This window comes from Porites lutea, chromosome 3, assembly GCF_958299795.1.
Source record: "Porites lutea chromosome 3, jaPorLute2.1, whole genome shotgun sequence".
Classification (NCBI taxonomy): Eukaryota; Metazoa; Cnidaria; class Anthozoa; order Scleractinia; family Poritidae; genus Porites; species Porites lutea.
In genome coordinates, this window is record NC_133203.1 from 30,526,369 (window position 1) to 30,549,026 (window position 22,658).

The 22,658-nt window shown below is 41.0% G+C and overlaps 1 protein-coding gene across 1 annotated transcript; it reads right to left on the reverse strand.

Moving 5' to 3' along the window:
- Positions 1-715: 715 nt before the first annotated feature.
- Positions 716-22,164, reverse strand: LOC140930905 (sacsin-like). The gene is made up of 9 exons (XM_073380625.1): positions 22,024-22,164; positions 20,791-20,891; positions 19,416-19,526; positions 18,700-18,847; positions 17,258-18,254; positions 14,947-15,521; positions 3,191-14,277; positions 2,236-2,515; positions 716-1,831 (listed from the first exon to the last, which is right to left on the reverse strand). The coding sequence occupies exons 1-8, from the start codon at positions 22,025-22,027 to the stop codon at positions 2,237-2,239; spliced, it is 13,302 nt and encodes a 4,433-aa protein (XP_073236726.1). The 5' UTR covers positions 22,028-22,164; the 3' UTR covers positions 716-1,831; position 2,236.
- Positions 22,165-22,658: the final 494 nt, after the last annotated feature.

Here is a 22,658-nt window from a genome sequence, read left to right on the forward strand (position 1 = left end):
ATGAGTGAGGGAAAGCTTATTGTCAAGGATGGCATTAGGCAATACCTCAATGAGGCAAACAAGCGTCTTATATTGAAGGAATTCAGGTTCCTTCTTTAACTTTGAACATGGACGAATTGTTTTCCAAGTGTCACATTTCACACGTCACTGTTCTAAAATCTTACTAACATAGTATTCTTGTCTCTGCGAGTTTTCCTTTGGCCATATAACAGATCCTGACCAGCCAAGTTAGACGGCCCTTCAATGATGCTGACTATTGGCCTCGTCCCTATTTTTACGTTTTGGAAGACCTCGACTTCGTGTCCATAAAGACTTTGACCAATATCCGGTTATCCTGACCTCACGCGCTCGAATAACGTATATACAGCAGACATTTTCGGACCAAAAAATATTTTCTCTTCCATCTCAAATTTTAGCTGATTAAGAAAGATGTTCTCCTTACCTATTTCAGTCACTGATGAGATTACTGGGTCTATGCTCCCTAGGAAAATTTCCATTTACCTTCAAACGAACACCTATTTTCGGCCTAGGCTTTCAATTGATTCAAGTTTTTCTAGGGGATTCAAACTGGCAAAAAGACACCATTATCACGAAGTGGCTGCATATTTCAGCACAGGCTATAGTTGGACTCTCACTTTCAAAAAGTGAGGAAATGTATGGCCAAATCATTTACTGCTATCAATTCCCTCAGGAATAAATGATGAAAACGAGGCGAAGAAGAAAAATAATACAATTTATTTGTGACGCTTCATGTAGTGTACTTGCTGAATAACAGGAGTGAATATTGAAAGCATGCAGCTTGCAATCACAATAATTGGATCTAAGTCCAACGGTGCTGAGTAAACAGAGTAAAGTCTCTTGCCAGTTAACAAACATGATGCACGTTTAATGCTAGAAAGGAAATAGCTGGATCTTGAGATTAGAAACTGAGTACTGATCAAAACCAGAATGAAAACAACAACAAAAGAAAAACAACAACTTTCCTCTCAAGAATAAACCTCAATTGCAAGTTATGTTACGTAGTCGATCCTTCCCTTTTAGACACCCTAAAATCAGATCCTCTTCAGCGTCTTAATATAATCATTATTATTTTTTACCTCTAGGGAAATTTAGAGATATCTTTATCCTGTACGTAGAAATCAAGAAATTATAAACTTAGGCAAAACGTCAACAGATTGAATATAAAAAAGTGGCGATTCTACACAGAAAATACCATTAACTTAAATATCTTTGGCAAGCAAGTTCCCAAGCTACGCCAAATAATCTAAACTTCTGTTTGTCTTCGTTTTACTGTCTTTGACTCGTGCAATAAAGATAAAAGTACAATGTAAATTTATGTACTAAGTTTGATTATTCTCCTTTTCTTGTGCGCGTCTAAATTGTTGAGCGTCCAATATGAAAACTCCTTATGGCCACGGTACCATAGAAAAGGTTTAGGGAAAATCAAGGGGAAAATCATTTTGACTTTGGTTTTCTAAAGTTGACATTATGAGACTAGTTTAATCGAATTACGTCTCTTCTGTCAGGTACATGTAGCACTATATACTTGGTAAGAAGGCCAAGACCGAACATCACTGATCCTCTTGCAAGTAAAGATCATTTTTGTAAGCAAAAAGTCTGGTAAAATTAGGCCAAAAAAGTTTGTTTTCATTTCTGGCGAGACTTATTTTCAAATTTACTTTATCTACGGTACTACTACAAGTTAAGCTAACAATTCATTAATTAGGTTTCGGAAGTTGAAATTGAGATGAATTGCACTCTCTAAATAATTTGAGTCCGTTGTAATAAGTCCATTGTCAGGTTGCATCGCGGAAGCAAGCTTGAAACCGACCTGAATATAGAGGAAGAAGTGTTTGTTAGTGAAGTTAATGAGAGTTCAGAAACTCAAATGCATCTCTCTCTTATCATTTGTTAGACTCAAAATTCAAAGGCAGTATGTTATGATGAGTTATGGTTCAGTTTCGTGTAGAAAGCGACTCCAATTTCTTTATGATTTTCATTTCTCTGGTCGATCATGCTGCTTCTCTAGAAAAGCGAAAACTCCTTACGAACCTGAGATACTGTTGGCGTCCAAACCAATTCTGGGAAATTCAATCTCTTGCTTTTTTCATACTATTATATTGCGTTAGGATTTCGTATTTGACTCATCATAATATAGACAATTGATATCACTTGCTCTTTTAAAAACTTGACAAAAGATCGTTTTCATTATTTTTTTCTTTTCATTGCACAAACCTTAAGTTAATCGATTCTTAACTCGCTGAACAATCTTCTTCGCTAACCGCAAGGCTTCTTCTGCCATGTCAGCCGAGTACACATCGTTCGGGATTTGGGGAAAGCAAACTCTATCCGGATAACGCATCCTTGTAGAATTACCCACTAGACATTCCAGCTGACTCGCTAGTTGGGCTAATTCAGAGTCATCCAACTCGTGGCAAATGTGTAGCAGGTTATGCACGTTCGTTCTTTCTACATCTATGGCGTACTGTGCAGCTTTGAGGGCCTTCTCTGCCGCCTATGACGAGAATATTTTCATCTAAGCGGTACAGATATTTCGTCTTGTGTTAACCCTATTCACAATAGTTTGTTTTGCGCTTCCTTAAACTCGCATAAATGGAAGTAATCGTGATACAAAATCTGATCTTTGTGTAAAATCTAGAAATTAAACGTTTTCTTATACAAAAAAAAAAAGTCAGCTGCAAGGTAACGTCAATGCTGACATACACGTTAGGAGACTTAAAACTGATCCCAGATAAATTTCAGGAAAGGTCGCTATGTTTCGTGGTCATACATGTAGCTTGAGGCTTTTAAAGTTATTCAATTTTAAAATTTTTGGCGTGCCTCAAAAGCCCACACCCGGATTGAAAACAGGTAATTATGAAAAAAAACTGTTTTGGATTTTGCATTATCATTGAAAATACTATTTTGCTTACCAGAAATTTATTATCGTCTTCTAAGACCTCGTCAGTTGTTTAAGTCTTAAAATACACGGCAATACTATATTTTTGTGGTACCTATATAACTGCTGCTGCTGCTGCTGCTGCGTTAATACACATCTATAAAACACCCAGTTTCTTAATCGTCCTAATCTTTGAGAAAATTGGTTTCGCTTTTTATGTCAAATCTCTGCCCCTAATCTTTTGTGTGGATTTATAAGAAACGAGAGTGACCCATTAAGTTCTAAGGTTACCTGGTGGCATTTAAAACACGCCCATTCATAGGAGGGCCTTCTGTAGATAATGTCATTCTCTGTTGCTGCTATATCAGCCTCAGCCTGCCTGAACCATCTCTTAGCTTCTCCCGGTTGCGGATTCTTTGCTCTGGCAGAGTTTCTAGGGAAATGCTGTCTTGATCTGTATCCTTCGCGCTGTGTGTGATGTTCCCTGGCGCGTGCTCCCCAGGAGTGGAAAAAGTCTTCGTAAAAACCATGCTGACTTTGGCTGGAGCCAACGTTTGAACTTTCCTGACTGCCCCGTGGCTCTCCTCTTTCCAGCCGCAAGATCTCACTCTGGATGTGTTTGCAAACTTCGTTGCAGAATTCCTCGTCACCTACGTTTTTATCAGGATGCCACTGCAGGTAGAGTCGCTTGATGATCTTTCGGCGTTTCTCTTCTGGTAATCTCCACGCATCTTCTAAGTGGTCGGAGATCTCATCAAATACCTCTTGCTGGCTTCTGCTTTTAGATCGCCCCGGGTTGGCTCGTTCCCCATTTTTAAATACTGCAAGCGTAGTGGATGGTGCAGTTGGTAAACGATGAAACTTATACAGGTCCACGGCATCAACCACCAAGTCCTCGCCGCATCCGACGTTAATTCTGTATTTTTTCGTCAGTAGAGGAAGACATTTCTCCGTGACTTCCTGTACAACTCTTGCATAAATATACGTGGCAACTCCTTCTGTACGGTTTATACTTGGATCTTCCAGCTCATAACCCACAAATTCACCAGGTTCGAACTCTACAAAGGCGTCGTTTAGCAAATGGTGATCAATGAGAGGAATGAAGGTGCCAAGTGTGGGAAAAATTTCAACCTTCATTGCAAACAAGGAATCATCTTGACACACTCCCGCAGCATCTAATAGCGTGCCAATATCACTAGGGACAGAAATTAACAGATGAGGAATCAACACCGCTCTCTTTCCAAGAAGATTACCATACAACTCTACAATAACGTTGGACACTAAGGAAATGATGGTAAAGCCCTCCTCAATTCCAGTTACAGAATTTAGATACACTGTCCACTTCTCCTCAGCCGAGACTATGCTCTTTTCTAAGAAGTAGGGCACTTCTTTTTCGCTCTCCGGAATTGGGCTGCCGTCACAAAATAGGATGCTTTTAAGGTTCACGACCACGCGGATGTCAATACCTTGAAGGCGCCTTTTTATATTTGCTATAATGGCCTCATCGATATCCTTTTTGCCCCGGTTCTCGTCTCGTATAAGTCTTACAACTGCTGCAATGAAATGTGGAGAAGACAGCTGGTTCCTTAAGGAGTTCACGGCGTCAATCGACAACGTTGAGTCGTTTCGGGAAGAGAGTTTTTCTTCAACTAAAGAGGATAGCATTTTGGGTCGCAATTTAGTTGGAAGTTTCATCACTAGCTCCTTGTAGTTCGTTATGGAAGAGCTACAAGTCACCTTCATTGATCTCAGGTCCAGCAGTAGATGGCTAAAATGCTGAAGACGATCAAGAATGGAAAAGGAGGCATCATTGAACACCAATTGCGACGATTCTTGTAATGTTACTGGTGTCCCGACATCCACTTCCTTTAAGGAATTTCCTCTTGTGGACATTCCTGGAAAGTAAAGTTGCGAAATGCTTGACAAGTCTTCCTCGTTTTCTTCAAGTCTTTGAAAAAAACCTTGCAGCGCCCTGACGCATATGATCACTTCATTCGGATGCAACTTTTCGTTGTTGGCTTTGACGTGCAGCATCTCTAACACCATTGCGTAGTGGACAATCGTAACATGCATAGAACACCCAAGAGTATGAAATAAAGGGTGAAATTTGCCAAACTCTCGAGGTACACTGTATAGGAAGGGCTTAATTTCAAGATGTTCGTACAACTCTAGCACTGCTTGTCGTGGAAGAATAAATTTCTTTCCTTGCTCCACTATAATGCATGGTGTATTTTCAAGGAGGTCCTTCGAATCTTTGATTGCGATCGGACTTGCTTGCAAAAAATCGTAGATACGTTCCATAACCTCTCTAAGTCTTGCTCGCTGTTCAAATCGAATTTCTTTACCTTCTTTGTTTTCATGGAGGCAGCACACGGTTTGACAGTGACGAACAACAAGATCCACGGAGGGCTTTCTTTCAATTTGCAGTTGGGCGGAAAACGCATTGCAATACTTTTCAATGCTCTTGCCAGGTGGACATCCTAGCTCACTACGACAATTATTTGGATCTGCTGACCAAGGAAGTAGATGGGCTTTTGTCCAAACAACTTCAGCATACGTGGACGGAACTGCTCCCTTGAATGCAAAGAACGGTATCTGGCCATCTCCCATGTCATTAAATGGCTGGCAAAGGTCTCGAAGAGGTTTCTTCACGGGCTCACTGGCCACAAACGAAATGCTGCATATGACTGGTAAGATTCCTTCAGCCACCACATTTTTTCTGCGCATGAGATGTTTTACCAGGATTTTTGATTTCTGTTCTGTTTTCGACGTTCTTTGTGTAACAGCTTCATCTTCAACCTCTCTAGCGAATTGTATGAAGAGTTCATGGGAAACCTTGTAAATAAGGCCAATCGTTCTTAGGATAACCAGCCACTCAGGTGTGTTCAGAGGTTCAGGTGGGAAACAGCTCTCCGACAGCATGATGCGGAAAACATCAACGCATGGATCGTAGAAGAATGAGGCAGTTTTAAGTGTTCCATTTGCAGTAGGAATGATTGGAGTGTTTCGCAAACACTCTTGCAGCCTTTTTTTGTCATCAGGCGAAAAAAGAAGATCAGACAAAATTTTTCCGCGAATATACTCCAGATGTGTCTGTCTTGTATCCTGATTGAAAATACCTAAGTGAGGCAAAATATAGGTACAGTAGAGGTCAACGGCGGAAACGCATTCAAAAACCAGGAACTTGAATAAGTCATAGAGAAGGTCTCCTGTCTCGATAAATACTACGCGTAAATGATGCTCCAACTTATCGATTTCTTCTCTTGGTATGCCAGCTGGAAGGACGCAAACTTGGCGATCTCCATCAAGTGCTATGAAACCACCATGCGTTGCTTGATAGAATGGAAGTTTTCTCAGCCTGCTTCGGTCTTCATCTTGCAGGCTTGATACACTCCTGCTAAAGTAAACCAAAATCGCTCTACGCTCCGCAGAATCCAATCTTTGAGGCAGATGAGGCTCGTTTTCAATTTTCTGGCTAAGGGCAGTAAGGAGAGAGGCAGGAACCTTCAGAGACGAAACCATGAGACGGGCAAGTTCAACTGGGTTCGATGATACACTTGTTGAAATTGCAACATAGTTTAGTTCAGGTAGCCCAAGGGTTCGTAACACATCCAAAAGTTTACGATTCGTTGCATCCGAACTTCCAAAATCGAGGACAGTTGTTGCTTCACAGAGTGGCACAAGAACGTGGGTAAGAGGAGGGAACGAACGTACTGCAAAAAACGAAAACAGAGATTTCTTCGTCTGTCCGTCTTTGGATTCAGTGCAAGGGAGAATACTCCAGTTAGCGAGAGGTCCAAGAGCGGCTTTAATTTGTAGAGACTTGGTTTCTTCGGGTAACGTTGGATCACGTAAGACCTCGTCCATAAGTAGTTGGCCAAGGAAAAACCAGACTCTTGTTATCCAACGCTGATTGGGTATGCCTTTTTGATTGGGAAACCACTCAACGGAACGACCTTGTCCATACTGTTTAACCTCTAGCGTTTGAGGTAAGTTTGCTGCAAATCCTTGCAGTCCTAGGGGTTTCACTACCGACGATTTCACAGTTAGGGCATCTTGGAACACTTTCTGTTCAACCAGCTCATGCATAAAAATTTCTGGCGAGCCAGGCAATATGTCTTGGAATCGTGAGAGGAACTTTGGATTCTTACTTGAGAACTGTCGAAGGCAGTTGTCTTTTGTTAAAAGCAATGGGAGGCCAGGTAGCTCTGCATAAAAGTTTTCCACTCCTTTGCAGTAAAGAAGAACAAGAATGACACCGAGAGCATCTCTGAATGGGGTTTCGTTTACGTTGCATGGAATGGGTCCAATCACGCATAACGGATCACGTGAACTGAATGTTTTGTAGAAATCAATTACAGAACTGGGGGAAATACAAGATGATGGAATACCAGAGCGCTGAAGGGATTGATGCAGTGCCAAGGAAAAAGCGCAAAGGTTGAATCCACTTTCCAGTAAAACCTCCTTTAGCCTATTGTGTAATTCTGGTTTGGTAAATGGACTTTTCTCTGCGAGGTTATTAAAAAGAGCTTGATTTTTTCCACTTCCATTGAACGGAAGCCATGTTACGTCAAAAGAAGTGCTGCTCTTGGATGACTCATGGGTTGCACCCTGTGACTTCTTTCTAACAATTGGTAAAACCCTTATTTGTCTCATTGCCAAACAGTGGAAAAGAGAGTCAACCAGTATCTTCCAGTATGAATCTTGAGGAGGCTCAAGAGGGAAGAGTCGTTCGAATGCATTGAATTTTTGCAAGAGTTCGCTTTCTGAACAGGTCACGGCGCAAGGATTTCCAGCGTTTTCAAGGGGTAATTTAAGAAAAACTTGCACTTCCACCAAAAGTGTAAGATAGCAAGATGCTACAACGTCCTCCAGTAAGGCATTGTTCCAATCACTTCGATATCCACTGCTCTCATCTCTCCACAAATTCCGTCTTGCCTCATGGTCCAAAGCAAAGTGGCCATTGATGTGTACTGGCAGATTTGTTTCGAATGGAAGTGGTAGGAAACAGTAAGCTCTCTTCCTTCGTTCCGCAGGAGCTATCGAATTCCGCTTTTCTAGAAGACAGGCCACACCACCACGAGGAAGCATTCCCAGCTCATTTCTCTTGAAGGCTGCATTAATGCTCTTCTTTACCGTCTTCTCAAAACCCAGTTGTTGCACAACAAGCCATTTCTCTTGATTACCAAGACTGTCTGAAATATTTAGGACGTAAGAAACTCTTGCTACTGGAATATCACTTGGAAGAAGATTCGTTCTTTCTTTTACCTTCTCTCCAATCTGTTTGATGTATTTGGCAAAAGCCTCTCTTTTGTCTTCATCCTCCTTTGACATTGAAGTCTCGACGTAGTAATCATTAACGAGATTACCAGTATTTTTGTGAACCTCGCAGATTGTGATCTTTTTAACATTGTTGACGAAGAGGAGAACTTCAAACAATTCCTTTTTTAGATCCTCGAGCATTGTATCGACCATTTCTAGTGTAACTGGGCTGTTTGATATTTGAGAATGCAGGGCCATCTGTCTGTTTCTTAGAGGGAATCTGAACATTGTGCCATTTTCAAGTGGAAAGTTGTTCTCCAAGTAACACGGAAACACATCAGGGAATCGCTTTCTTAGTGGCGTGATGTTCTTCATAAGCACTCCTGGTTCTTCAAGTGTTGCCCGAGGAACATAACGGCAATGCGGATCGAAAGCGCACAAGACCTCCCCGATGTCCTTTCCTTTTGTCATGAAAGAGGGTACATCCGTCAGGTGATAAACAGCATTGAAGCCGACTCCATACTGGCCAGTCTTGTTTGGATCATCTCCTTTGCTGCCTTCACCAAGGTTACGTATTCCCTCGATGTCCTCATTCCTGAAAGGTTTGTTGTTATACACGCACAACGCAGGACCTTGCAGTGGTTTCCAAATGTCTTCAAACACTCTCTTATCTGGATGGTGTCGAGGATCTTTAATGAAACAAATTTCAGTTGCTTGTGCATCATCAGCATTTTGCAGAAGCTCTTTCAAAATTTCTTTTTCACAAGGGTACCCTGTTAGAATGCGTCTTAAGCGGCTTGTGAGTTTCTCTCGTTGTCCAAAGGGTATTCCAAATACATGGTACCGCAGGGCTTCTTGTCTTCGTGTTTTAACACCGAGTTTGCAACATGTTGGCCAAGGAATGAGGTCATTTACGAAGTTCACTCCTTCTTCATCTGGTAACCAGGGACAGTTTCTAACACAAATTTCCACTACTGTGCGCATTACTCCCTTAGAGTCGGGAAGGTATAACTTTTCCCCCGCTTGTTCTGTTTTGGCAGAATCGACAGTTTCACCGAGTAACTTTGCGAGATTTGTAGCAACTTGAAGGCTTTTCTCATCCAATGACTTTTCTCCAAATCGTTTCTTCATGTCGTGTAAGCTTGAAATGTAATCTTCTTCATCAAATTTATTTTTTACGCCACACGCTCTCAATAATGGGGTAAAAACCATGGCCAGGTCATGTGGAACCCGGTACAGATATGGGGAGCAATCTACACTCAAATTAAATGCAAGCTGAGTTGGAGGAAGAAACCTTTTCCCAACGATAAAGAAACTTGTTCCACGAAGATATGTTATAATTCTCTCTTTGCCACCCAAGAAAGCAAGGGAGTTCTGCAGCCAAGAATACAATTTTTCACAGACCCGCCTTAGCTCCCTGTACTGTGATGTATTTAGTGAATCTACTTTCACGGACACTGCGGCGGTCAGTTGTTGCACCACCTGTTCAAATGTGATTGGCTTTGTATCTAGATGTAACAGGCTTCTTAATGTTGCTGGAATTGAAACCCCAATAATAGGTTCTGTGCAGCAAACTAAGAACTTTTCCTCCTCTAGGAAGGCTTCATTAGGTGCTAGCAGTACTTGAGAATTTTCTTTAAGTTCTTCTCCTTTCCACGGGAGAGGAAATTCTCTTGGCTTTCGAAGAATGGGAAGAAATTTAGTGTTTAACAGGCGAGTAGAAATCTGAGTTACAGGTTTGTCTTGGCGATTTAATTTCTTCTCCATGAAAGATAACAATACCGTTACACGGGTTAATGCCTCTTTACTGCTTACTAAATTTAGCTTGTGGATGCTCTCGGCTCTTTCTGATAGCTCGGACCAAGGAAGATCATTCGATGACATTCCCAGTTCTTCAAGTTTGGTCAGCCTTTGTGGGTGAACATACGATTCTTCAGTCCCATAAGGAAATCTACCATCTTCAGGGGAAAATAGTGACGCTGCTTCTCGGTAGGGATGAACGAGTTGGCTAGGAGTCATCAGAGTGTTACCAGTTGGTGAAGATGGGACACAAGGGTGCAGCCTTATCAAGCCAGAGAACTCCCCACTTTTGTCATCTAAGGCATGTAGAGTCAGTACATCTCTTAGATCGGCTGGAAGGATGGCAATATTTGGAAAGAAAATTTCACGAAAAAATCTATTTCTGTTGTATTTCCTGGCATTGATTGCTTTCTCCAGGCCACTTTGTTCAAAAGAATGCAAAATATCGGAAGGTAAGTCTATGACTATTTCATTTCCAATGTGACACAGTTTTAGAACCTTATTTGCCGCTTCACCGATGTGGGCCTTTCTCCGAAAATTTGGATCAAGGAAAACAACTTGCGTGATGTCAGCCCAATGCTCTCCATTAGAGAAAAGAGAATAACCACTCCTGCTGAGTTGTGCATAGAAAGACACCACGAGTGGCAAGCAGTTTCGTTGCACTTCTGACATTTTCGGCCATAGACAGTGAAACTTGTATGAGCCATCTTTGGGAGCAAGGTTTTTCATGTCTTCAAGAAGATCTAACAAAGCAGATGCTACAGAGTCTTCCAGTAGCATATTGTTCCATTTCACTCCACGGCACGTCTTATCGTCTTCCAATTTCATTTGTAAATGGCGTCTATTCGAGGCTAAGGCGAAAGCTCCATTGATGTGAACAGGTAGCCCACTGTGAATTGGGAGTGGCAGATAGCAGAATATGCTGCCTTTGAGATCCAACCCTTCCAGTGTTTTCGCAACCGGCGAGGGCAAGAAAGTGTTTGAGTCTGCTGGCAGCAACTGAACGGCTGCTCCCGCTGATGGAAGAAGACTGTCATCGTTATTTGCAAAGGTCAGAGCCTGACCATTACCCATTGACGATGCAATGAGCCAAGTTACCTTCTCCACATGAAATCTCTCATTGAAGAACACCGCACCACTTTTAGTTAACATGCAGTCGACGGCAACTATCATTGACGACTTTGGAAACGTTTTGGGGTCTACGTTTTTTCCTTTGGCCAGCTTCTTCACTTTTGAGGCAGCTTGAAGAAAGTTACACTGTTGGAGAAAACTAATTTGCTCTGAACTAAGGCTAAGTGCATTTGGAGGAAGCGAAAATGTAAAGGAGAGCTCTCTTAAGATTCCAGCGTGGGATGCAGATTTCGTGACCTGAAACATAAGTGCAGGTTGTGGATCTTCACTTTCCTTGTTTGGCAGGTGATAAATTCTCACAGCTAGAACATTTTGCGTGAAAATAAGTACATTGTTGGCGCCCTGGAGAAACATTTGCAACAATTCTCGCATTTGGTCTTGGTTGTACCATAAGTCCTTAATCTCACTTTTTGAAGCCTGGTCCCTCGTCCGTAAAGGAAATCGAAAAAGCGTTCCATCAAATGAGTTGTCCTGTTTATCAAGATGTAAATCACAGCCAAAGATGCCATTGAAAGGCTTAAATTGGTTTTTGAACTTTTTAAGTCTATTGACGTCTTTGTTAAGATTGATTTTCATTCCTGGCCTTCTCATGTTTCTGATCGCCTTTCCCAGGTAAGATGTGTGGGGGTCAAATATCGCCAAGTAGTTCTTACTTACGAACATGGGGACATCTGTAAGGTTGTAGACTGCATTGAATCCAAGTCCGAACCTACCAATCTTTTCAGTGTCGTCCACTTTAGTCGCTTCATTTAGTTTCGTGATGTTAACGAAGTCTGTATCTTGAAATGTTGCATCGTTGTAGACCCATAAAGCAGGACCTTGACATCCTTTCATCCCTTCGTCAATTAGACAGGTCATGGCATCCTCGTTTGTGCGCTCATCGTAAAGAAAACAAACTTCAGTAGCACCAGCATCGTCTGCGTTCTGAATAAGTTCTTTTGGTACAGCAAATCCATCTGTGTAGTCGTCTAGTAGTCGATTGAGTCGTGTAGTAAGCTTCTCTTCCTGCCCAAATTCTTCTCCTATGAACAGCTCCTCAGGCTCCAACATTCGATTTGTAAGAGAAGGAACACCAAGACGTTGAGCAGTACGGTTAGGAACATCGGGGTGCACGTAGAAGTATTCCATGTCTTCATCTTCGCCGTCGGTTATGAGCCACTCACTGTTTTCACTGTACATGCAGCGCTCGACCGGCTCAAGTAGTACATGTTTGTTGTCCTCGATATAAACAGGAATAACAATCCTCTCTTGAATATCAGGCAGTAATTCTTCTCGTGCCAACTCATTTAATATGCCAACTGATAACTGTAGGTCATGGTGCACTTCATCACTGGATAATGGGGCCATTTCAACGTCATACTTTTCTTTGATTGCGTAGAGAACTTGCAATAGGACAGTTGGATCAGTATGTGTCTTGACCCCAAACCGTTCAAAGAGGAGGGTGAACTTCATCATCTCTGAGGGAAGGGGGCGTATGTAGGGTGTAAGATCAATACGTAGTTTACCCGAAAGGATCTGATTAGGTGAGGAAAAACCATCTCCGTTCCATACCCAGTTGACGATTTTCGTTTGCTGAAATGCCAGGCTTAAGGATTGGTAGTTTGCACGACTGAGGTAAGAGTAGATTTCGTTTAAGATAACCATGTAATATGGTTTCTCGTCTTTGGAATAGGAACTTATTACATTTCTCAACTGCAATGCAACATCAAAGACATCTGGCAATTTTTGCCAGCCAAAATACTCGAACACTTCCTCAAGTGGCTCTAATTCCACAACGGGCCTAACAGATCCTATGAGATTGACCAGGGTAGGACTCTTTAGCTCGGTTGGCTTGAAAAAGCACTGCGCTCCTTTCTTAGTTTTGCACCATGGAAGCGAAGGAGGAAAACTTAATTGTTTCTGCTGCAATCGTGGCACCCACTGCATTTTCATGAGTAGCAGTCCCAGCTCTGTTCCATCGACTTTTTTCTTCAGTTTTTTAGGGTGAGTGTTGAGATGATACAAAATTGCCTTAGATTTCTGTCTTGCTGTTTGGTGATGCGCAATTCTGTTAACTTGTTTGACACTATGAAAGAGGTCTTTAGCACTGATGTTGGACTCATCTTTCATTCCAAGTACCTCCAAAATAACGAGGGTAGCTGGTTCATTGTACATCTCACCTGCGGGAAAGACATCTTCTTGAGCAAATATCTTTTTCAGTGTGGTGTCTCGGGGATCAAACACATCTGATGCTTTAACCCGTTCTGTCTGCTTTGGGACAAAGGCCAGAGATTGCAGTTGCCACTTAAAATTAGCGTTTTTACGGATCATATGTGTAAAACGTTCAAAAACATAGAGCATCACTTCATCAATTTGATCTTCATCGTAGTTTCCTTCATGGATTCCTGGAAACATTATCTCGCAGATGACCTCAATGGGCTGTAAAATCCTGACTTTAAGTATTTGTGCCAGAGTCCAGGATTCGTCGTTGGAAATATCAATAAGGTCTTGCGGTGGAGGGACTGGAAGGGCCTCGGCAGGGGCTGCTTTCAAGCCATCATTCTTTGAAACAAACCTCTTGTAGAGTGTCTCGAAAATTGGTAAGGAACACAAGAAGACTCTATAACCTTCCTTGTCAATGTCAAAGGGGCTGATATTTGCAAGAAAGGACCTGAGGGTAAGCTTTTCTGTTATTGAAAGTTCTCTTTGAAGGATTTCAGAAAAACTTCCTGGTGGCAATGTAGATTTCATTGTCATCATTGCTTTCAGAGCACCTTGGACAGTTGGTGCATTCACGTACGTTCCCATGACAGCTGGATGGTAGCTTATAAACGTCGGTAGGTCATGCAGTACAATAATTCCGAGCCTTTTTAACACATTTGCCAAGTTCTCATCAATACTTTCTTCATTATACTGTTTCACAACAATACTACTTGGGCGGGAGAGACGGGTCAAGGTAAGGGGTGTCTGAGACATACTCAGCGGGATTAGAGGTAGTCCTTCGAGTTGACGAATATCCCACTTATTCATAAAATGCCGCTGCAGATAATTCCAAAGTAACTGGATCCACGCTCTTGAAGGATGATGGTAACTGGGGCTATCTGGATACCACAACACGGAGTCGCCTTTTTTCCAGTCTTGCGGCAGAGACTGCCCAAGAAGTTCAGGTACATGTTGGTTTCTAAGGAGCTGTAGTTGAGTATGTCCTGTTGTATTTAAATGTAATTATAAAACACGTTGATTAGCACGTCCAAGACCTTATCATTGGTGTTTTCGTTTTAAAAACCAAAGGCAAAGTATGACTGATTATCAAGACAAGTTTCAAAAAAGGAACTGAACCGCTGAACAATCTTTTCAATGTATTATTGTACTGCGGTTGATTTAGGAAACTTTTCGAAACGCTTAATCGAAGAAAAACGTACATTGATGGAAACCCAGAGAAAAGAAACCTCAACAGAACAGCCACTCTGACTTTATAACAGTAAGCTATTTACCTGATAATCAACAAGTTTTACATTTTATATTGTATTTCTCAGTTCATCACATTCAACTAAACTTCGGCGCGTATCTCGTTAAACAATGACATCACGGAATTAAGAATGAAAATGATGAGATGGCATCATCGAAACGTCATCACTATCGCTCATTTCCATCCTCAACCTTTAGCAAATGACGTAAATCCAAATAAATTTTACTGTAGGCGTTGATTACATTAGTAGAATTGAAGAATCCAGATTATTTCGGTTTAATACGGCATACAAAACGAACTTTTGTTCACCATGAGAAAGGGTGTGCTCCAGTGCTCATTTGTGCCTTCCTGGCCTAAACATTGATTCTGGTATCCGGAGAAATAACTCATGTTATGAGAAGCCTACCTTCAGAAGCTGCGCTTGTTAGTCTTTCAAGAATATCTTCGTCCAAGTCGTTCTGCAAAAATGTTTCAGGTGTGCCTGGAAACAGTTCTTGAGGATGTTCTGGAGAGGTTATGTAAACTGTCGTAGCGCTGCTATCAAATTTGGCAAAAGTTCCATTGGCCAATGGCAAAAGTTGCAAGCTAGCCAGATCCTTAAAAGCACGATCACTGAGACAGAACTGAAGGAGCAGCAGCTTTTCTGTCTTCTCAAGCCTTGTGTAGCATAAGGGTACCTTCCTTAACACATGTCGTATCAAAGAAGGCGTGATTTCGTTTTGATTTAATGCATAGGCATCCAGAGCCCGGAGTACATGACTTGGTGCAGTAACAGTAGGGGCACCGATGGATAGCAGAACCTTCTGAAGCAGTTGAAGTTGTTCGCCGTCTGTTCGACGCTGAAAAAGCGCTTCTGAAACGGCCAGCCAATTACCACCTTTTGCTTCTGTGTGAACAACGTTCTTTGCCAAAAGTAACTGAAACAAAGGTTCCTCAAGTCCTTTCCACTGCTTATTTATAGACTTTATGTCAGGCCAAGCTCTGAAAGGAGATAAAAAATAGAGTACTGATTGCGACTCCTGCTTTATCAACGCCCTGTTTTGCAGCCTGTAAAACACTTGGCTGCTTTAATGGCACCACCGGCTCCCTTTAACCCACATCAAGTGCGTTTTATTTTCGCTTGACCTTGTTTTCGTGACGCCTTTACTATCTCAGATTGTTTCTGCTATATAATATTATCAAAACAGACAAGTTCGGCCTTTTTGATTTTCCTAGTTGATATTTTTTCTGAACTGACCTAACTTCCTTACGAACATTCTTGGCATTTCATTTTGACATTAAGAGCAAATCAGTGTAATTAGAATCCAAGAAGGTCAGGTTGAAAAATTGTATTGGATTCAAGATGCACTGGACTATAATAAAGAAAATTTGTTCAATAGTCTTACAGAACAGTTTTCATCTGAATAACAGCAAAAATGGATCACACTTACGCTGTGGGTGGTGCTTTATGGTAGACCAAATACTTGCTTAATTTATAATCACGCCACAGTGAGTATCAGAAAACGGTGGTGACTAGACGGGATAACTAAAAATCAGGTTGGACACCTTATGTCTACTACATAACGCTATACTCTATACCACGCTATACTATATTTATGCGAATTGATTGGGCACATTCTTGAAAAGAAGAGTGGAAGAGTGAAAAAGTGAAGAAGATTGGGGAAATCAGAGTAAAAGACAGTTGTACAGGGAAAAGGGTTGAATAGAGGGTTTAGCACCGAAGTACAGTGATTAGGGTTAAAGACTGTCTAAAAACCGGTTAGCTTTCAATAGTGTAATGATCAATGCCATGTAAAGTACGTTCAAATTAACCGGTGTCGGCAGTTAGCCCTTGATGGTGTAGTGGATACGTGTAGTGGATACGGATATGGATTATACATTAAGTGACGTTGGTTCAAGTCCTACATACTACCTACTGTTTTCTTTCTTCTCTTATTTACTACTTTAAGTTATAAGACTCCTGTCATGTATTTTGAGTGAAGATGACAATCTGACTTGGTATCCATTCTAGTCACATTAGAAAACCTCTTTTCTCAGATACACAAGATGATGATCTCTAAGGTTTTCCTTTCATGAACAAAATCTGCGAAAGCTTCGTCTTGATATAATATTTTATGGATTATCATTCATAATTTATCTTTTTTTCTCATTTTAAGATGGAGTTAAAGAAAGTAAATTTGCCAAAAAAAACCTTCAGTCAGGATAGCAGTGGAAAGACAATGAAGGATGAAGACACTATCCATGAGGCCAACAGAAGTAAAATATAGAAAATAAATAGGCCATCGAAATATTTTTTTCAGGCGTCAAGAACATGGAACAGTGATGGCGGTTATGAGCTCCCTACGTTCTACGTATACTGGGACGTTTTGTCGCGTGATTCACAGTATAAATAACGCGACAAGACGTCCCATTCCATCACTTGATAAAGATTCCGCGATGGAGTCGTAAGCTTGTGTATAAGAAGTTGTTTTTTTCTATCCTGGGAATTGGATCTTTCTTTAATCTGCATAATTTTACTTTTTCAAACTCGTGTAAACGTCAGAAGGACATCCTTTTCTCCTATTTCACTAAATATCCGTAAAATCTTTTAAGTAATTTTAATTAACAAAGTAATCTTTAAAAAGATTACTTTGTTTTCGGAAAAAGAAAAAAAAAACCAGTAGCGAACAAATTTCATTAGGGCGCCGTATTTCGATGTACTGAAACATGTAACTTACTTATAGATTGCTGTCTTGGAAATGAAAACAGACTTCTCATTTATGGCTTCCAAAATCATGGTGGCATAAGCCTTAGGAAGGGCCTCTTCGAGGAGACACTTGTTCCATAACAAGGATTTATCAGTCATCTTACGTCCTGCCTTCTGGCGGTCTTCTTGATCTGCATTCGGAGACTTGATGTAACGCCTATTTTGACTCAAGGCAAAGAAACCATTAACGTGCACTGGCAAACCAGTTAAGCTTTTCGTCTGTACTGGTAACGGCAAGAAACAAAAGACGTGGCCTTGGATATCAGGCGTCTGTAACTGTGGACCGTCTGGCAATGCCATGGCAACACCAACTGTGGGGAGATAGCTGAGATCCTTATCTGTCATCAACTTTTTGAACGTTGAAGATACTTGCCCACCACAGAAGTAGTTTGTAACAAAGAATGAGTGTTTCTCTGTCAAGTGCGTCTCAAAATTAGTTGTTTCAATGGTCATTGGATAGCTCACTGTGACTGGTTCGGGCATAACTTTCCCTGGTGTGATTTTCTTCCGAAACTCCTTTCTCTTCGCACGAACTGTTTGCAGGCTTTTCTCTGCAATCTTCACTTGAAAGATTTTACTGGGGCTGGAATCTGATTCCTCTCTGGTATAGAGCTCAACAGATTCCAGACTCTGCAAAAACAGGAGGATCAGGGAAGCATCGGCTTTGAAACTGTCAAACAATGTCGTCATCTTATCTTCGTTGTACAGTGTTTCTGAAAGGTCTGAGGGTTCCCTTCTGAATGGAAAACGGAATAGGGTTCCATCATAGAATCCCTGGTAGAAAACTTCATCTGTGCAGTTAAATATGCCTTTATAAGGAAGGAATTGGTCTGAAAACTCATCGATGGACGCGCGGTCTTCGCCAAGTCGCCAGTACTTCCCTGTTCGTATGCGACGCCTGTCCGGAAAATGAACGCCATGAGGATCAATAAAGGCAATCCGCGAATCACTGATCAAGCTTGGCAAATCTGAGGGGAGAAAGGGCTACGTACGTAAAAGTTAATTACTAAACTTTAATAATATGCATCACTTTTGAACCTCGCCATACTGTCACCTCTCTGTTACGGACACAGCTGAAATGTGAGCGACACCTCTCTATTACAGACAGTTTCCTACTGATAAAGTCTCAATACGGCATATTGAATAGTTTAGAAAAGGTCTGTAAAGACTATTGTCAGCCACCCTTTCTTCAACCATAGTAGCTTTCCCTTAATTGATTTGACAACTCAGTTTTGTAAGCCTTGAGTAAGTCGCACAAACTACTACCCCGTCGCACTGACGTCGAGCCTAAGTGGTTTCCCAACGCTGAAGTGGGGGATGATTGGTCGCTACTTTTTTTTTTTACCTTTTCTGGACCAGATATCTTAATTAATAAAGAAAATCTTTCGCGTACGCGGAAAGTATTTACTTTACCTGTCATGTGAAACACAGATTTGAACCCCAAACCAAAGCGACCAACTTTCATGGGATCCTCTACTTTGATGCTGTCACAGACTAATCGGATGCCTCTCCAATCTTCTTTGGAAAATTTGGAGTTGTTGTAGGCATAAAGTGCTGGACCCTATGAACAAGTAACAAGGATATAAGTTCCTTAACACTTGTAGCTATTTTTGTACGCCTTTAATATGGTTTTTTTTTCAAGCATAGAAGAACCTCTCAAAACAAACATCTTACGATAAGACACCGGAGGCCGTTGTATGAAGAGGGCAGTTTTAAATATTTGGAAACAAGACTAAATCTGTCTGCCGGGACTGGAACAAGGGCCTGCTAAGGAAAGGTGGCCTTATTAACAGAGGCATCACTGAACGATATAGCTAATCGGATCACCAAAAGCTTTTTATAAGACCATCATCATGAAGGACGTCAAATTTGCAAGGCCATGAACCCTGGATGAGTTAGAATGACTATACGTATTGGCACTAAGATTGAGGCACACAGGTCGAGAAACGAGGGAACGCCGGAAACGAATTAAAGGGGGCAGTCTAGCAAGAAAAGGACGAGCTCGAGTTTGGTCAGTACATCACCACAAAGCAGGGCTGGTGGACAGAAATCGTGATGTTCATCTACGAAACTCATGAATTGGCGCTTTCGTCAGGTTCAAGATTTAAATGGAACTGAGAAGGCGGTACCTGAAATTTTGCCAGTTCATCGTTATATAGCTCATCTGTTCCATAGCTGTGTTTGTCGTGCAGAAATTTGACTTGTGTGGCATCCGCGTCTTCCGCATTTTGAATAAGTTCCTTAAAAAACAAAACAAAAGACATCATAATTAGTCTACAGAGCAATGCGCGGGTATTATTAAGGAACCGTAAACAGTTCAGAACTTTAAGATATCATTAACATAAAGACAAAGTAAAATCTCTGTAAGGAAATGTTTGGCTGTAATTGAAATTCATGAAGTCCACTAAGAGGGAGGGCAATCGCGGAAAGGTCGTAACTTGCAAACCTACTATCATATCTCTAGGCTAGGTGTTTTAAAAAATAGAAAATGATCATTAAATGGGATAAGAATAATTAAGGCTGAACGTGTAAGTGCAAAAACGAAAAAGAAAAGGTGACGAAAAAATAATGCAAGAATAAACAAAAAAAAAGGCGAAAGAAGCGAAAAATTACACACAGTCATTAAGAAAACTGAAGTGTGCTCGATTACCAAGAAAAAAGGCTTACGCTTAGAAATTTGAACAAAGCAATACTAGACATCGCCTGTAGCAATTTTCAACAAGAACATGACATGGACAGACTACAGTGTCAACAAAATAGATCTACATGGATTAACGCATCGGAGGAGGACCTTTCTTTTGCAAGGCGCAAAAATTTTTCATGAACTTTAGCAGCAGTAGCTAGCAGTCTCTCAAGGCTTGGCTATATAGGATAATACCTGTGGAGGGATGAAAAACGAGCTCCACTAAAAACGCCTGCGTGGGAGTCTAGAGCTCCGAGGCCTTGGTCATTATTTTCAAGAAGGCCGAGGAGCGAGGGCATTATCCGATTTAATGCCCCTTTCCATTGTTTTAGAACCAGCAGGTCATTATTGTGGCCACTGAAATGGAACAATAAGGGACGGACCATTACAAAAGTTATGGGGAGGGGGGGAGGGGAATTTTCGAGCCGCAGGGATTTTTTTTCGTCATCAAATTCCTTGTATGACTTTTTTTTTAAGCCATAGCATGAATATTTTTTAGGATTAATCGGCGTGCAAGAATTTTTTTTCATTCAATTTTCCCTTGCGCGAAAATTTTTTTTGTATTTCGTCCCCCCTCCCCGTAAGTTTTCTAATGGTCCGTCCCTAAGTTATTATTCGTAATAATAACCTCCTGTTCCACGTCAGTGACCTGCCCTTCCATTTACTGGAAATAATAACCTGTTCAAAACAATGGAAAGGTGCATTGAAATGTGAATAGGCCCTTACACTTCACCTTCGCTATAAGACTAAGATCGTTTTTATAATCATATTCATTTGTTAATTTGCTAGAGTATAATGCGAAAGAAAAAATCCAACGTTACCTTCAAGACCTGTCCGTCGTCTGGGTATTCATCTAAAATTTTTCTTAATTGCTGGATCAACGATGGCTGAATCAGGTCAAAATCTTCATCATCAAAGTCCGCTTAAGAGAATAAAAACAAAAGCTGGTTTGATATAAAATTCATGTACCAAACGGCTTTGCTGATTTACAATAAAAAGGGGTGTTATTAAGACCACTGGAGTTCGACTGTAGTCTGCGAATTAATGCAGCCGTTTCTCCTATCTCTTCGCCACTAGGGAGGTTTCGCAAGAAGGAACGTCTGCGATGTAAAATCTGTCCGGAATCTGGTCAGGAGCTCTGATTGGTCGACATGGAAGTTATATTGTTTCGGCCTATTGTGTACAAATGACAAACAAAAGACAAAAGTTCATGAAGGTCAAATGTAAACTGGGTCTTAAACGTGATGAATCTACTTCATTTCGAATACATTATTCTTTAGAAACAGCATCTGTGTTTCGCAGTTGAACACAAACCTTTACCATAGTCGACCAGCAGAAACAGAAAATCAAACAAATTTACATTTAGAACCCCATGACTACCGGATTTATTATGTAAACGTTGCTTTACGTTATCAGTATGCAATTTCTGTCGTTGAGGCGCAGACTTTCCTCCTGGCGAAACTTCCCTAGTAGCGTGGATCAAGATTCGCAGGCTAGGCCGACTTGGACTAGATTGTCGATAACCCCTATAGACTAGAATATTTATAAACGGGCGACCGCAACATCTTAACATTAATATAGATAGAGCCTACCGATCTCTTGTAGCTTATGATGATATATCGCTGGAGGAAACTGCAGTTTTTTGGAATGGACGAAAGGAAAAATTGAAACTGAATCACTCAATAGTTCGTCCTTGTTTCAAAAAGCAGCAACAACAACGATTTTAGCAAGGCAAAATAGATTATAACCTGAGATCAGGCCTAATTTGAGCGGTTCTCATACATTCTCTCTAACGATTACCGCCGGAAGGTTATTTACAAAGCGAAACGAAAATAGAGCCTAATCTCAGGTTAAATAGATTATTAAGGAACAACGGTGGCCACTGTCACATTACTTCCCTTTACTATCTTGCCCACTCTCTACAGATATTTTCACCAATAAGATAACTTTATATGAACTTCATCAACTTATTAGGAAGTTTCCAGTGTCGAGATTTCTCTGTAAATTTGTGTTGGTGGTTACGTAGAACAGAACCTGAAGTGTCTGATACCTACCCATGTCACTTAAAAGTGGAACTTTAATTCCCTCTCAAGGGGATGATAAATTCATCTGAAAAAAAAGAAGAAGAAATGAAATGAATGAAACAAAGTGACCTTACAATTTTGATGTAACTCTGTTTTTAACGAGTTGGGACAATCATTTTTTAGGCGCGCGCGAGCAGCGGATCATTATGGGTAGGGAAATTTGGTTATCATTTTGGTTCTTACAAAATCATCCGTAAGAATGTCCGTCAGTCAATTCCAGTCAATTCCTTCCCCGCACTTCCACTGTTCGGCCGCTAAACTCCAGTCAACTGTCCAGGGTTAGCCCGGGGGCCTAGTGGTTCTATACATTTGCACACGTTAGATGACGTTACAAGTTGTTGGGCCCAAAGATAACGCGGATAAGAACCACGTTCCAGTGTCATCTCAAAATGATTGCTGACAAAATGACACTTTTTTGGCTGATGATTAGCATATATGAAATATGCAGAGTCACGCAAAAAGTTTTGCTCGAATTGAGTCCGAATTAGTGAAGGTGTTAGTTCCCTAATTAGCAATACTTCGTGCACTAAACAATCGAACTTGTTAAGTTATTGTACAGAGAACTGTGTTTGGAGATTTTTCGGGACAGTAAGGTGTTATCCTTA